Here is a 14,630-nt window from a genome sequence, read left to right on the forward strand (position 1 = left end):
GCGCCTTGGCCACGCCCCCAGGGCTTTGGCCACGCCCCTGTGGTGACCACGCCCCTTTCATAGAATCAGAATAGTTTGAGTTAGAAGGGACTTTTAAGCCCACCCAGTTCCACCCCTGCCATGGGCAGGGACACCTCCCACTGGCTCAGGCTGCCCAAGGCCCATCCAACCTGGCCTGGAACACTTCCAGGGATGGGGCAGCCACAGCTTCCCTGGGCAACATGGGCCAGGGCCTCACCATTCTCATGGGGAAGAAATTCTTCCTTATGTCCAATCTAAATCTGCCCCTCTCCAGATTATACCCATTGCCCCCTGGTCTATCCCCACAAGCCTTTGTGAACAGCCCCTCCTCAGCTTTCCTGTAGCCCCTTCAGGTACTGGAAGGTCACTATAAGGTCTCCTTGGAGCCTTCTCTTCTCCAGACTGAACAACCCCAACTCTCTCAGCCTGTCCTCGTAAGGGAGGTGCTCCAGCCCTCAGATCATCCTTGTAGCCTCCTCTGGACCCGTTCCAACAGCTCCATCTCCTTCTTATGTTGAGGATTCCAGAACTGGACACAATACTCCAGATGAGGTCTCACAAGAGAGGAATCGAGCAGCAGAATCACTTCCCTCGCCCTGCTGGCCACGCTGCTTTCGATGCAGCCCAGGACACAGTTGGTTTCTGGGCTGTAAGTGCACGTTGCTGGCTCATGCCAAGCTTCTCATCGACCAGCACCCCCAAATCCCTCTCCTCAGGGCTGCTCTCAATCACATCATCCCTCATCCTGTACTGAAAACGGGGATTGCCCCGATCCAGCTGCAGGACCTTACGCTTGGCCTTGTTGAACCTCATGAGGTTCTCCCAGCCCCACTTCTCCCACTTTTCCAGTTCCCTCTGGATGACATCCCATCCTTCCGGTGTGGCTACTGCACCACTCAGCTTGGTGTCATCCACAGACTTGCTGAGTGCACTCGATCTCACTGTCAATGTCATTGATAAAGATATTGAACTGCACTGGTCCCAGTACAGACCCCCCTTTCGCCGCCACTCAATGCACCGGCCACGCCCCCCGCCCGATGGCCACGCCCCCAGTCCGATGGCCCCGCCCCCCGGCCGAACACTCGCGGTGCTCCCAGGGCTCAGCGCTGGGACGGGTGGTTCGATCTGTTGTTGATCCACGATCTGAGGAGGGGGTCGAGGGATCCCTCGGGGAGTTCACAGATGAGACGAAGTTGTTAGGGAGTGTTGGTCTGTTTGAGGGCAGGGAAGCTCTGCAGAGGGACCCGGACAGGCTGGATCCGTGGGTTGTCACCAGCGGGATGGGGTTCAACAAGGGCAAGTGCCGGGTCCTGCACTTGGGTCACAACAACCCCGAGCAGCTCCAGGCTTGGGAAGAGCGGCTGGAAAGGCCCTGGGGGTGATGGGTGACAGCGGCTGAAGATGAGCCAGGAGTGGGCAAGAAGGCCACCAGCATCCTGGCTGGGATCAGCCATGGGGTGGCCAGCGGGAGCAGGGCAGGGATCACCCCCTGCCCTCGGCACTGGGGAGGCTGCACCTCGAATCCTGGATTCAGATTCAGGCCCCCATTCCAAGAAAGACCTTGAGGGGCTGGAGAAGGGAACAGAGCTGGTGAAGGGTCTGGAGAACAGGGGGTGTGGGAGCGGCTGAGGGACCTGGGGCTGTTTAGCCTGGAGAAGAGGAGGCTGAGGGGAGACCTCATTGCTTTCTGCAGCCCCGGGAAAGGAGGTTGTGATGAGGTGGGTGCTGGGCTCTTCTCCCAAGGAACAAGAGATGGGATGAGAGGAAATGGCCTCAAGTTGTGCCCCGGGAGGTTTAGTTTGCATGTTAGGAAAGATTTCTTCACTGACAGAGCAGTGAAGCCCTGGCAGAAGCTGCCCAGGGCAGTGGTGGAGTCTCCATCCCTGGAGAGGTTAAAAAAATGTGTAGACATGGTACTTTGGGACATGGTTTAGCAGACACGGTGGGGTTGGATGAGCTTAGAGGTCTCAATGAATCTATGGTCTCAGCCCTGTGCTTCAGGCAGGAGCAGCCCCCATGCATGACATAACACCCAGATCCCCCCCAGCCACCACAAGCCCGGGCTCACATGGCTGCTCCACGGGTTTATTACTACAAACATAGAAGGGGAGGAGGGGGCTCGCCCCGGGACCCGCCACAGAAGCAGAACAAGGCACACGGCGTGGGCAGCGCCGCGCTTCGCAGGTGGTGGGGGACACGGGGGTCAGCCCGGGGTGGTTCGGGGCTGACCCTCGCGTCCCCCACCACCACCCATGGAGCCTTGCACAAGGCTGTGCTTGCTGTGTACAAAATATACAAGGGTAGTGTCCTTCATCTTCCGATTTTAACCCCAAAACCACCCCCCTTCCCACACCCCACGTAAAAACACGATGCCAGCCCCTACCCACTGCCGGCAACGAACATGCACGTCTTTAAAAAAAGCCGAGCTGTGCTAAAACCGTGCCAGGCAGCATCCTCGGGGATAGTGAGCACAGAGTATTCCTGCCCCAAGAGGCTGGGTGTGGGGTCTGGGGTCCGGTGGCAAGGATGGGGAGGTCCGGCCCCGCTCACTAGAGGTTCTGTTCGTCTTCCAGGTGAAGACGTGTCTGCTCGAAGAGAAGGGGCTGCGTGGGGCTGCCAGTGCCACGGCCGGGGAGCGTCTTGGTGAAGTCAGATGAGCCTGAGTGAGGAAAAGGGGGGTTCAGAGCCTGGAGTTGTACTCAGAGGAGGGGAAAGAGCAGCGTGGGACAAGGAAACCATCACCCCCATCACCTTCTCCTACCACAGGAGACAAGGCTGGAGCCCAAGAGCTCCATCTCCTCTGCCCCTGCTAAGATGCAGGTTGAGCAAGCGCCAGGGGTGGGACACAGGAGAGGAAGGGGACACGCAATCTGCCACAGGCTTGGGAGAAGCCAAAACGGCTCTGGACTTTTGTGGTGCCCACCAGGCAGCACATCCCTCACCCAGGAGCCCAGCAGAAGCTGGTGGGGAGGGCCAGGGTTTCTGCTGCCCTGCCTGGGGGCCTGGCACAGGGGGACAGCGGGGTGCAGGGATTCTGGTGCCAGGAAGGAGGACGGAGCCAGGCTAGATCCAGCAGTGTGGGCTGGCTGCTTTGCTGCCCCCTCCTTCCTCGCCCTGATGGCCATAATTAGTCCCATTCCCACTCTCTCCCGGCTGCCAGCCTTTCCCAGAGGGGTCCTGCTTCCAACACAACAGTGATGCGTAAAAAAGAACAAGAAGACGTACCAGCTTACTCCTCTATACCAATAGAGCAGGAATCGGGACCCAGTGCTGCCCAAGACAGGAGGGAGGAAGGCAGACAGAGAGGGAAGGAGACATTAGAGAGGTACTCAGGTACTCAGAACAGATTGTGGCTCTACGGAAGAAAACGAGCTGCAATGACACCAGTCAGAAACAAGGCCAGCGCAGTGACCCATGGCTGCGCCTGCCAGCAAATGCAGGGCACCCACAACCCTCCCCACCCCACAGCAGAGGGGTGCCCGCTGTCCTCCACGCCAGCTTGGTCTCCCAGAAGCCGGCCCAGATGGTTCTCCTCCCTTGCCGAAAGCAGAAGTGCGGTTTGGGGCAGGCACATCAGGCCGCTGTCACATAAACAGGACCCCGGTGCCATCAAGCAGACCAGAGAGGAGGAAGGAGGGGAAGGACAGAGACAAAAGGGCGGGAGAAAAGGAGAAAGAAGGGGAGTAAATTAATTCTCTTAGCCCCCCTCGCCCACAGCTCGCTATGCCCGCTAGGAGGAAGCAGGAGCCCACGCTCCGGGCAGGTGTGTCCCCATCCCGCAGCTGCAGCATGTCGCCTCTCCAGGGAGGCTGCCCACAGGGGGGCCCAATCCCCAGCCCACCCCGGACCCCTCAGTGTCTCGAACTCGAGCTGCGAGCACAGGAGGTTCGTGGTGTGCCTCTCACCCCAACGGCACAGCCACTACCTGGCAGGTAGACGTCTACCGGGGGGTCACTCTCCGACTGTGTCAGGCTCCTGTTCTCGCTGCAGCTGCCGTCCTGCAGGACGTCTTCGACAGAGGGCGGGCGGCTACCTAGAACCAGCCAAGAGTGCAGCCCCTCAGCCCCCAGACTAACTCTGCAGGGGACAGGCCAAGATCTTCCCCGTGAGGAACCCCCCATGGCACACGAGGAAGGACCTTGGCATACAAGAAAGCCCTCCGGATCGCCCAGAGGTGTCGGGAAAGCCGCTCAGGTCGCAGTGCTGAAGGGCCGGCGCTGCTCACATGCAGGCTCCTGCCCCAGAATGCACCCAGCACTCCCCTCCCACACCATCCTTGTGCTCTCTGGATGCTGACCAAGCTCCAGAGCTCATCCCAAAGACAAGAAGCACAGCCTGCATGCCTGGTACCGCAGCCATGGTCTCACTGGGACCATATTGGTGCACACAGCCATTTCCCCCTCAGCTGGGTGAGGAGACAGCCCACAGCACGGACAGCTCTGGTTGTGTAGAGCTTAAAGCAAGGAGAGACCCTTGGCAAATAAATCAGGGAAATCTGTTGATTCTGCTCCCCTGCTTTCCAGGACAGACCCCTGGCACAGCACAGCACCTCAGAGATGAATTTCAGGGGTTGAATGTTTCTGAACTCCCTGACTGTCCCCTTCCCACCAGAGTGCAGCTGGATGCCAAGATGAGGTCCAGCGCTCCCCACTTACCCTGCTGCAGGGACGAGGCCTCCTCGATCTCTTCCCCTGCCACGCTCTGTATGGAGGAACAGCACAGGTTACTTCAGCGGCTGGAGGCCTTTGCTGCGCTCATCTCCCACTCTGGCTTGGGCCAGGACTTGTTTTAGACAGGGAGTGAGGGGCCACCCACCACCGTGGGCCAGGATGGAGCGGTTTTAGCGGCAGCGGGTCAAGGCCCAGGTTCCATCTGGGTCCCAAACACTGCTGGGCTCCTCTGGGAAGCTGGGGAAGCTCTGACATGGCTGCAGCCAAGTGCCTCTCCCACGCCCCAGCTCCCAAAGATGTGTTAGGTGCACAGGGAACGGCTACATCCCTCCCCATGAAGCCCTGCGGGTAAATGGAGGCAGCTGAGTTGGCTCCTGGCTAATTGAGCTACATCTTTACCCCATCCCCGAGGAAGCGATGGCACTTCACAAGGCACCTCCCATGTCCCAGAAGCAGCACCCCGCAGAAGAGCTCAGGCTCAGAGCAGCTCCCCAGCAGAGCACACTTACTTCTGGAGAGCTGGTCTCTCTCAGGACCAGCTCGCCACCGCTTAGCACTGGCTGCGCATCGGAGTCCTCAGAGAGCTTCTCTTCATCCTCCTCGTGGATCGGGGACGAGGGAGACCGTAGTGTGCTGCGGGAAGAGAAACTCCATTTGCAAGGAGCCACAGTACTGTCAGCACCGCGAGCCCTGGCAGATTCGGTGGCAGCAACTCCAGTTGTCACGACCCCTGCCCTGTCCCTCCACCAGCAGCACAAGCCAACACGCAGGAGCAGGAGCTCGAACTACTCAGCTACATTCATGGGGGCCTCCACTATCAGCTAGACTGAGAAGAGCAGCAGCAGCAGTGCTAGGGCAGAGCCAAGTGGTGCAGAGCTCCAGCACAGTAACACAACTCGGACAAATCCTGCCTTTGCAGGGAAAGGAAGAGGTCCCAGACCCCAGCTGCTCCTCATGCCTTCAGGGGCTCCCTTCCACAGGGAAATTTGGAATGAAGCTCAGTGAGGAGTGCAAAGAATAAACCTGGTCTGACTCCACTCCACAGCACCCACACCTACATCCTGCAAGGCCAGGAGAGAAGGCTCGAGACAACAGCTAAAAGACCTCAGTATTTTGTGCTCAGAAATTCTTTTGTTCCTGGGGAACACCGTGGAAAGCTGAAACATGAGAAAGTTTGGATGTCAAATGCAAATTGATGGACAAACTGCATTGGGAAGGAGATATTTCCATCCAAGCCTGGATGAAATCTCCTTGTTAAAAACTCTTTCTTTTGGTGACACAGCCAGCTCCTACAAGACATGAGCTTGTCACCTGAGGCTGAACAAAGGGCTAGGATCCCAGTTCTCTCACTGGTGTGAGTACCTGCAAGCCTCCTAAAATTGAGTTAGTGGTGCTATCAGTGACGGGACCAGCCAGAGCCCTCTCGTGTAGCCACAAGCCCTCAGGGCTTGCAAGAGCAGCGGACCCCTCCTCCCCATGCTGACCTATCTGGAGACTTGCTCCGCTTGCCCTTTTGGTGGCTGCTCTCCACGGCTCTGTCCATCCCAACAAGCGGGCGGCTGGCAGGTGGCATCCCATCCACCACGCCCGAGTAGTTGATTTCATCATACAGAGGAGCTGATGGGATGGAGGGGGAAACAGAGCGAAGGCCGTTCAGCGCTTCCAGCAAGGAGATGGGCTCATAGCCTGGAGGGATGTTGTCAGAGCTCTGTGGGCGAGACAGAGAGGGGCATGTTAAGAAACCCTCACCAGGCTGGAAGGCCCCCTAGAAAGGGGCAGCCCTGTTGCAACCCAGCCCCACACCTCCCATGCTGTGCTCCCACTCCCACAGCCACCTCTCTTCCCTTCTCCAGCAACAGCCACACACTCCCCTTTGGGCTGCAGCGCTGAGGATCCTCCAGGCAAGTTTCCAGAGCAACGCATGAGAGACTGGACACCTCAGCGAGCCAGAAGACGGCCACGCAACGCCCCATCATACTTTCATAAGCCAGACAAGGAGGGTGAGAAAGCAGATTCCTAACAAAGCTGCTCTAAAATACCTTTGGTTCTTTAATCCTAGAAGCTTCTCCAATGGTTCAGAGACCTTTCCAGCTCAATAAGCACCTCACTTCTGCTTCCAGCCCTGGTGCTCACAGCTGTTTCACAGCACCACCAGAGCCCCTGTGAGAGCCAAAGGAGGAGAGGAGAGCTTCCACTGCTCCCACGGACTCGGTCCCCTCAGCTGTGAACACTGGCTCTTGGCACAGTCGTCTCTGCTAAAAGGCAGAAAACGGATCGCAGAACCACAGGGAGGAGAGCAAAACTGCACCAATTCCCATTCCTCTGCAAGTCACTTAGCTGCCAGTCAAAGAGATGCCAGCAAAGCCATTAAACCAATACCAGTTCAACTCCAAAACTCCTCTTGGTCAACAAGATCCCGTGGATTTGGAGATAAACAGGGTTTAGGAGACTTGCAAATAGGAGACTTGCAACTCAGTAGGTCACAGGCAGCTCAACACAGCCCGCTGCGAACAGGCAGCCTGCAGCAGTCCGGGCTTACATTACATGAAGCTGTTTCAGCCCAGCACCCTCAGGTGGGCGGTTCTGTGTTGGACCTAACGTGCCGTGATGCTGCTGAATCTGGCCACGAACTCTTGCACCTTCTCTGTCCCTCATTTGGGGAAGAGGAGGCTGAGGGGAGACCTCATCGCTCTCTGCAGCTCCTAGAAAGGAGGTTGGAGCGAGGCGGGTGCTGGGCTCTTCTCCCAAGTGACAAGGGATAGGACAAGAGGAAATGGCCTCAAGTTTTGCCAGAGGAGGTTTAGGTTGGATATTAGGAAGTATTCCTTTCCTGACAGAGTGGTGAAGCCCTGGCAGAGGCTGCCCAGGGCAGTGGGGGAGTCTGCATCCCTGGAGGGGTTCAAAAAGTGTGCAGACTTGGCACTTGGGGACATGGGTTAGCAGACACGGTGGGGTTGGGCAGATGGTTGGACTGGATGAGCTTAGAGATCTTTTCCAACCTTAATGACTCTATGGTCTAGAAGTTGCACAGCTGTGGATGAGCCTGCCCAGCAACATGTCCCACTCCAGGCATTAACTCGGGGTGGGTTCACTGCTGAGCTGACGCGGGTGTGGTCACAGAAGGCACTAGATCTGATGGGGAGGGAAGAACAAGGGGCCCAGCATCAACCCACATCCCTCCGGAACTGGTCTTAAGAGACTGCACTGAAGACCGAAGCTGCTAACTGCAAGATAACAAAGTCAGCTGAACACGGAATGTGCTCACAGTTGCTGCCACCTGTAGGCGGTGGGGCTAAAAGCCATCTCCATAAAAACAATCCATTTCCAGCCAGCTGCTTGGAGGGCTTCTTTGAGGACAGAAAAGTCAGGGAGACAAAACGCCCTGGCTTGTGTCATTTTCTCCTGGCTGTGAAGACCAAGGCATTAGGGGTGAAAGGCCACTCGCTGTGGTGAACACTCAGGTCCTATGGTTCAGCTTCCTGGCTGGAGGAGAATTTCGCAGGCAATGGTGCAACTCCCTCGGTGCAAGTCAGGGAGGTTCTAATAGCCCCAGGGATAGCCCCAGGGGACACTGCTCTCTCCTGGGACACTCGCCACTACTGCTCATCACTGCGGGAGGCTTGCAGAGAGCCGAGGTGATACTGAGCTTGCCAAAGCCTCAGTATTTGACTCAACCCTCAGCTTTCCTCCACACCTGCCAAGCAGAGTGAGCCACACTCCTCTCAAGGCTGCGCATGCAGGGTGGCCAAAGCAAGAGAAAACTGCTGCCTCCCACACATCCATGACAGCCGTAGCTGTGCTTGATGGGAGTACACAGAGAAGGCACAAACAGGGCCTTCTTTTCCCCTCAACTTTCCCCTTCCCGGCTCCTGGTCTCCCACAATTACCACTCCTGCTGTCCCCAGCACAGAATTTGTTATACACTTTCACACCAACTCAGAGGGTCCCCAACAAAATAAGCTCCATCCTCCCTGTTGCAGAAAAAGCGAACCAGTCCACCGCAGACAGCGTTCCTGAACACAAACCTGGTCCGCCTGTGCTTATTTGCCCCAGCACTGGGGTGGAAATTCCAACAAGATGTGCCCATGCCAAACTGACAAGGGGATGAGACAAGTGCAAGGAAGCTTTTAGCTGAGCCAAGGGGACAGCAGCTTGCCCAGAGTCCTACAAAGCCACAAAAACATCTTGGGCAGGAACTATAAATCAACCAGGCTCAGGATCTGAGGACGGTCCTTGAGAGTCAGCGTCGACCCCTGTGGCAGGCTCATTCCTCAAACCAGGAAGGTTAGTGATCATCCGTGCAGGGTGTGAGTCTCACCACCAGCGTGGAGACAGAATGTGGAGTGTCACAGCCTGTGCAGGGGCACAAGTCACACCCAGCGTGCTGGCAAGCCCTCGCGTGTGCAACACGTCCACGTGCTAGTGACACCGCCGGCAAAGAATCACCGTGGGAGGCAAACACAACCCGGTCCACTTACTGTTTCCCTTCTAGGTTTCCTGCTGGGCAGGGAGACAGTGCTCACTTTAAAGGGTTTAAAGGAAAACTGTCAAGAGAAAACCATGTTTTAAAGAAGTTGTTTCTTGAGGTCAGTGACATGAAGAGACCCACGGCATCTCCTCACCTCGCTCCAGGTGACAGCACCCGCTTTCTCTACACACCATGCTCTGCTTCACAACAGCCCTCGAGGTCTCTGTCCTGCCCTCTTTCTTACCCCCACTGGAAGGCAGCAGGGCTACAACCCACAGAGGACAGATGGATAAAACAGGCTTCTTTCTGTGACAATCTCCTTCTGTTCCCATGGAAGCCTGTAAGATGATCTGGATGCGTATCTCCCTCTCTTCACTCTGATCTCATGTGTCTCAACACAGCCAGCTGTGCAATAGCACTGCTCAGGCAATGAGCTGCTGCCCAACCCGCACCGGGAACACCAGCACCCTATTTTCCACCCCACGCTCCCTCAGCTTCCTGCTGAGCCCCCGGTCCCTCAGGGAGGCTGGCACAAAGAGGCCTTTCTGCCCCCACGCTGGGAACCCTGCTGTCAATGGCATTTCACCAGCGTGTCCTGCCACACAGCTGTGCATGCAAGAAAACTGTGAACACCCCATTTTCCCAGCTCCCAACCTGTAGCACCCAGTCTGCTGCTTTTGGACAGGCCCCAAGAAACCTTCTCAGGCTGAGGTTTCCGTGGATTTGTTTCCCCCAAAAGACTGGAGGGCGCTTGCTAAAACCAGTCATATTACTAATCCACGAGGAGAGATCCTGGCTGTCTAGCAGGGTGGAGGAGAGAGGCTGCAATGCTCAGAAAGACCAAGCCCTTGCTCCAAGGCCTGAGTGTGCCTCCTGAGGTTCCAGGGATGCCAGATATCAAGCTGAGCAACTTTTGCACGCACAAGCTGCCCACACAGGCTGAGACCAGCACCCAGGCTTTGTACAGGGGGCTGCAAGGTACTTACAGAGTGCTCATCATGATCAACGCTCTGTGCCAAGACAGGGCTGAACGACACCGGCGACAGAGCCCCTGGCTTCTTCCTCACAGCCCGGATCTGCAGCAGGGCGCGGAAGGCTAGGAGAGAACAGCAGGCAGGTGATGCAAACAGGACCAGGCCATGCCAGACACGAGCCAGAGCTCCTTGCCTGCCTGGGTACAGTGATGTACAGATACCCTTCAGGCCTGACACTGTACAGCACAGAAAGAAAAAAACGAGCTCAGCCTCGGGCAGCACACTGCAAGCTACAGAGTAGTGCAAGACCTCAGGTGAAATCACTATGGATTCATTCTGACCCCAGAAGCCTCAGCCCTGGGTCCAGCTGGTGCTGGAAGTACCATGGGCTGCTCACTCACCCGCCAGTGCCACGGTGGTGAGAGGCTCTGCAACAGCTGCAAACCCGGACAGAGGGTGAGTGGCTAAACTGCTGTCTCCAGCACAGCAATCCTACGGGTCCCTCATCACACAAACGCTTTGCTCTTCACCCCCTGCCCACAGCCCCTTTTTCTATCTGCAGATCTTTCATACTGTTGGTTCCTCTGTGCTAAGGGTGTGTATGAATGAGCCAGACATCTGCTCCGATGCAGCTGTAAGAACTTGCTTGTACATAAAGCAATGCCCAAGCATTTCTTATTGCACCCAGTTGATTGCAAGATCAGCCTAGAGCCAGAGGTGCAAATCTCTCCTCGCTACCTCTGCACCCCACCCAAAGCAAATTCCCAGAAAATCGGACACAAGGGCGCATTCCAAACAAACAAAACACACTCCGCTGCAGCATGCGGATGAGATAATGCTGTTCCTGTCTTTTAAGTTTGCTACTTATAGAGAAAGCTGTCTGGCACTTCCTCTGGTAAGCTCTTGCGTTGGTTACTGCATCTTTGCCAAGTTTTAGCTGTTTAGACTCAATTTCTCAGTCCAAACATCTGCCTAAGGCTCTTTTTTCCTTTTCCTGAGACATATCAGTTGGGAATAATTGAATACCTCAGAGACCAAGCACAGGGTAAAATACACAATCTGTCTGTTCCAGCAAACGCAAAGGCACTCCTTTCCCAAGGTACTCCTACCCCTCCGTGGTTTTGAGAAAAGGCATACAATTTAGCAAGTGCCACACAAGTGTCAGAAAGGGGATTTCATTTCTTTCCACCTTTTGGGAGTTGAGCAATGCAGGGGTGGTTAAGCAGATCCTCCTAACTCTCCTGGCAAAGCAAAGGACTTAAAATTGACTGTTATCTCCTTTCTGCCTCACAAGTGAAGTCAAAGTAAGGTTGTCAGAGGGCAAAAAAAATCACGCAAAGAACTTGGACAGCTCTCCAGTGGGGGTGGCTGCTGCCCCAGGCAGATACTCTCAGGATAAAGCTTCTATATCCAGACACTCTCAGGACAAAGCTTCTACATCCTCTCCTTTGGGGGATTTTCCATCACCTTCACCAAAACACCATAAGTGCCTGCATGGCTCAGCTCAGAGCACCTGCACCTTCAATGGTCAGGGAGGCACAGGACAAAGGGCCATCCTCTCACGTGTTCTCCTCCTTCCCTGCTCTAGGGCAGTTAAGTGCTGTGAATCTCCAGATGCCAGTGAGTGCAGCAGCATGTTTGATGCCGAGCCTTGCAGTGGAGGATATAAAATAAACGCTGCTTCTCACAGCCTGACTTAACTGGAGCCTAAAAGGGAGAAAGGCGCCCGTGTCTTTTGGGCACATACTCACGCAGCCTGCAGATGGGGCAGTTGTTGGCCTGGTAGCGCAGGGTGTCTGCGCAGGAGTTGCACAGACAGAGGTGTCTGCAGGGCAGGATGAGGGTGTCGCGGAGGTCCGACAGGCAAACCACACACTCGTTGCTGTTGTCACTGTTCTCATCATCTGAAGGCTGCAATGAAGCAAGATATCTGCACGTGAACAGAAAGGGCCATGCCAAACTGCCAAGGGACTCTGGAGCCTGGGGCAATTTCCCACCCAAAAGGCTGTGAGAGAGCTGGAATCTTCTTTTCACAGCTTTCAGCCAGGGTTTCTCAAGGAAAGTGAGCTCCAGCCCACACAGCCCTGCTATGGACACTCCTTCCTTGCAGGCTCTGCTCTGAGCTCACTCAAGGCCAGAGACCAGGCACTGTGAATTCACGGCATGGCTGTCCCTGCGCAGAGCCACGCTGTGCACAGAGCGGAGCCCGTTCAGGGGAGGGATCTCCTTGGCTGAGGGGGACCGGGAACACACTCCTGCCCACCAGCCTGGTGGCTTCCAGGGTCAGCAGGGAAGCAGGTTCTTTGGCAGTCCAGCCTATCTGCCTCACGTCCACAGAGAGAAAGCATCCCCAAAAGTTCCTGCTTGCTGACTGCAGCCAGCAGCAGGGTCAGGCTACCCTTGGCTCGATAGGAAGAGGCACTCCAGCCATGCCTAGTCCAGTTTCCACAGGTTCTCCAAACAAGCAATAGAGTGAGTGGATCTCCTGCCACAAAATCTTCACCAGTCTCCTGAACTGGCACAAACTCTGATGCAGCGGCAGGAGAACCAGCCTGCCTGTCCCATCACGGGCACTGCTCATCTTCTTTGGGAGGCAGAGAGGGCAGGCTTTTCACTTTCCTGTTCATAAGGTTTGCTAAGTATACAAGGAAGAATAGAAATGCCCCCAGGCCACTTGGCTGATGGGCCACAAATATGTGATTGTTGGATCAAGAGAATCATCACAAGACCCTGAAGAACCCAAAGAGAAATCTACAACCCTTTTAAAAAGAGATCCTGTGCAAGAAAAACCTTTGAAAAGACTTCTCCCTCCTGCCTCTTCAGGCAATACCTGTTGACTCAGCCAGAGAGAGATCACAGGATGCTTTGGGCAGAACACTGCATTGCTTGGAAAGGAAATCCTGCTTGCCTTGCCCTTTGGCTACTCCTCTGTTTGCAAATCACACACTCCACACACTGGATCGGTCTGGTCCTGAGGCCAGCACTTGGCATACTCTGCAGCCCAGGTGGCAGCAAAGGGCAGCTCTACTGACGGCTGAAGCAGGCATAAAGCAGCCAATCTGCGCTACGCTGGAGCAGAAGCTCCTGCCTAAAGATGGGCAATGTTTCTGGTTAAGGCATTTGCATATACATCCCCTAGTGATGCTGTGCTCCCTCTTGGTTGGGGATGCATGGACACGGGCAAGCGCTAGAGCACTCAGTTCCCTCCAATCCTTTGGGAACATGTAGCCCTCCCATTAAAAAACAGAACTCTCCCCAAAAAAGCAGATACTCTCAGCTGTGCAAACTGGGCAGAACCCAGATCAGCCAGAAGGACACCTCAAGCAGCAGCTGACACTCACCCACTGTCTCTACAAGCCCTGAAGATCTGCATTTTGCCCCAGGGGGCACTGATACCCTTCTCTTCCAGCAAATCCAGCCCCAGGGAGTATCCTCAAGAGCCTCATGCTATCTAAAATGACCACAACACAACTCTGCTGATTGTTTGGGCCTTATAGCATGACAACCTATCATCCTTGGGCTTCTTCATTATCTACACAGAGACTTGACAGTCGTTCTGGGAAGCATCTCCAAGCCCCATAGTTAAGCTCAAAAGCAGAAGGTGCAGGCTGGAAACCCCCAGCTCAGGGAGCAGGAGCCTCAGGGGCACCTTTACCTTGGTCTCTTGGTTGTTTTTGTTCTCAATGCCGTAGATCTCCTGAAGCAGATAGCTCACCCGGTCAACCTAGGGAAGAAGACAACAGTTAGAGTGTCAGCTGCTCTGTGATCACCTTCTCTCCCTCCCCGTGTCAAAAGTCCATGTTATACCCATGGCAGCAGAAACAAATATTGCAAAAGACAGCTGGGAGATGAGTCCTTGCTCAAAAAGTGGTGCCCATCCTGTCTGGTCTGAGCAGGGAGCCCAACTGATTGTTTTTGTCTCCATCAAAATCATCTTGAAAACAAGTGCTCTGCTTGTTTCAGAGATTGAGAGGGAACATGCACCCATAGCTCAAGTAAGCCAGAGGTAATCAGCCTCCATAGTCCTTTCCTTCTGTGGAGTACAGCTCAGCTTTAGCCAAGATGAACTTACACCATCTCTGTAACCTCAAGAGAGGTGCTGTGCCAGCAGCTCATTACTGGCACATCAATAGTTGAGCATCACTTCCCTGTTCATCACCTGGGAGCAGAAGGTCAGGCTACTGAAGACAGACGAACCATCTCCTTTAGCATGAGAAGTACTTGAGGGACAACATTAGCACAGTGTCATTTGTTACCACCTCCAGGCTCTTGGTGGCACCTCTAAATTGTGGTGTGTGGTGGCAGAACATGCTCTAGGCACAGGGGCAGTTCTCACAGCCCCATACCTGGGACATGCTCCTCAGAGCCATGCCTTTATGCAGCCACTGGCAGCTGCCTGCAAACTCCACCAAGCAGCTGAATTAAAGCACTGAGGCAAGAAAAGCTGACGGTTCATCTCCCAGCAAGGCAAGCCCCGTCTGCACCGTGGGGTGTTCA

The 14,630-nt window shown here is 55.3% G+C and overlaps 1 protein-coding gene across 4 annotated transcripts in view; it reads right to left on the reverse strand.

The window, feature by feature from the left end:
* Positions 1 to 2,144: 2,144 nt before the first annotated feature.
* Positions 2,145 to 14,630, reverse strand: part of MGRN1 (mahogunin ring finger 1) — a 56,396-nt gene continuing 43,910 nt past the window's right edge. The window contains exons 9-18 of one of the 4 annotated variants that reach the window (XM_054080346.1): positions 13,789 to 13,857; positions 11,885 to 12,044; positions 10,146 to 10,255; positions 9,170 to 9,235; positions 6,176 to 6,399; positions 5,201 to 5,324; positions 4,677 to 4,722; positions 3,947 to 4,054; positions 3,247 to 3,291; positions 2,145 to 2,680 (exon numbers count right to left, since the gene is read on the reverse strand). In XM_054080346.1, the coding sequence (XP_053936321.1) occupies positions 3,251 to 3,291; positions 3,947 to 4,054; positions 4,677 to 4,722; positions 5,201 to 5,324; positions 6,176 to 6,399; positions 9,170 to 9,235; positions 10,146 to 10,255; positions 11,885 to 12,044; positions 13,789 to 13,857 (948 nt within the window). In that variant the 3' untranslated portion in view covers positions 2,145 to 2,680; positions 3,247 to 3,250. The remainder of the gene's footprint in view (positions 2,681 to 3,246; positions 3,292 to 3,946; positions 4,055 to 4,676; positions 4,723 to 5,200; positions 5,325 to 6,175; positions 6,400 to 9,169; positions 9,236 to 10,145; positions 10,256 to 11,884; positions 12,045 to 13,788; positions 13,858 to 14,630) is intronic. The other 3 variants (XM_054080344.1, XM_054080347.1, XM_054080345.1) reach the window with 3 other exon arrangements.

The sequence above is a fragment of the Cuculus canorus genome, chromosome 15 (genome assembly GCF_017976375.1).
Source record: "Cuculus canorus isolate bCucCan1 chromosome 15, bCucCan1.pri, whole genome shotgun sequence".
Classification (NCBI taxonomy): Eukaryota; Metazoa; Chordata; class Aves; order Cuculiformes; family Cuculidae; genus Cuculus; species Cuculus canorus.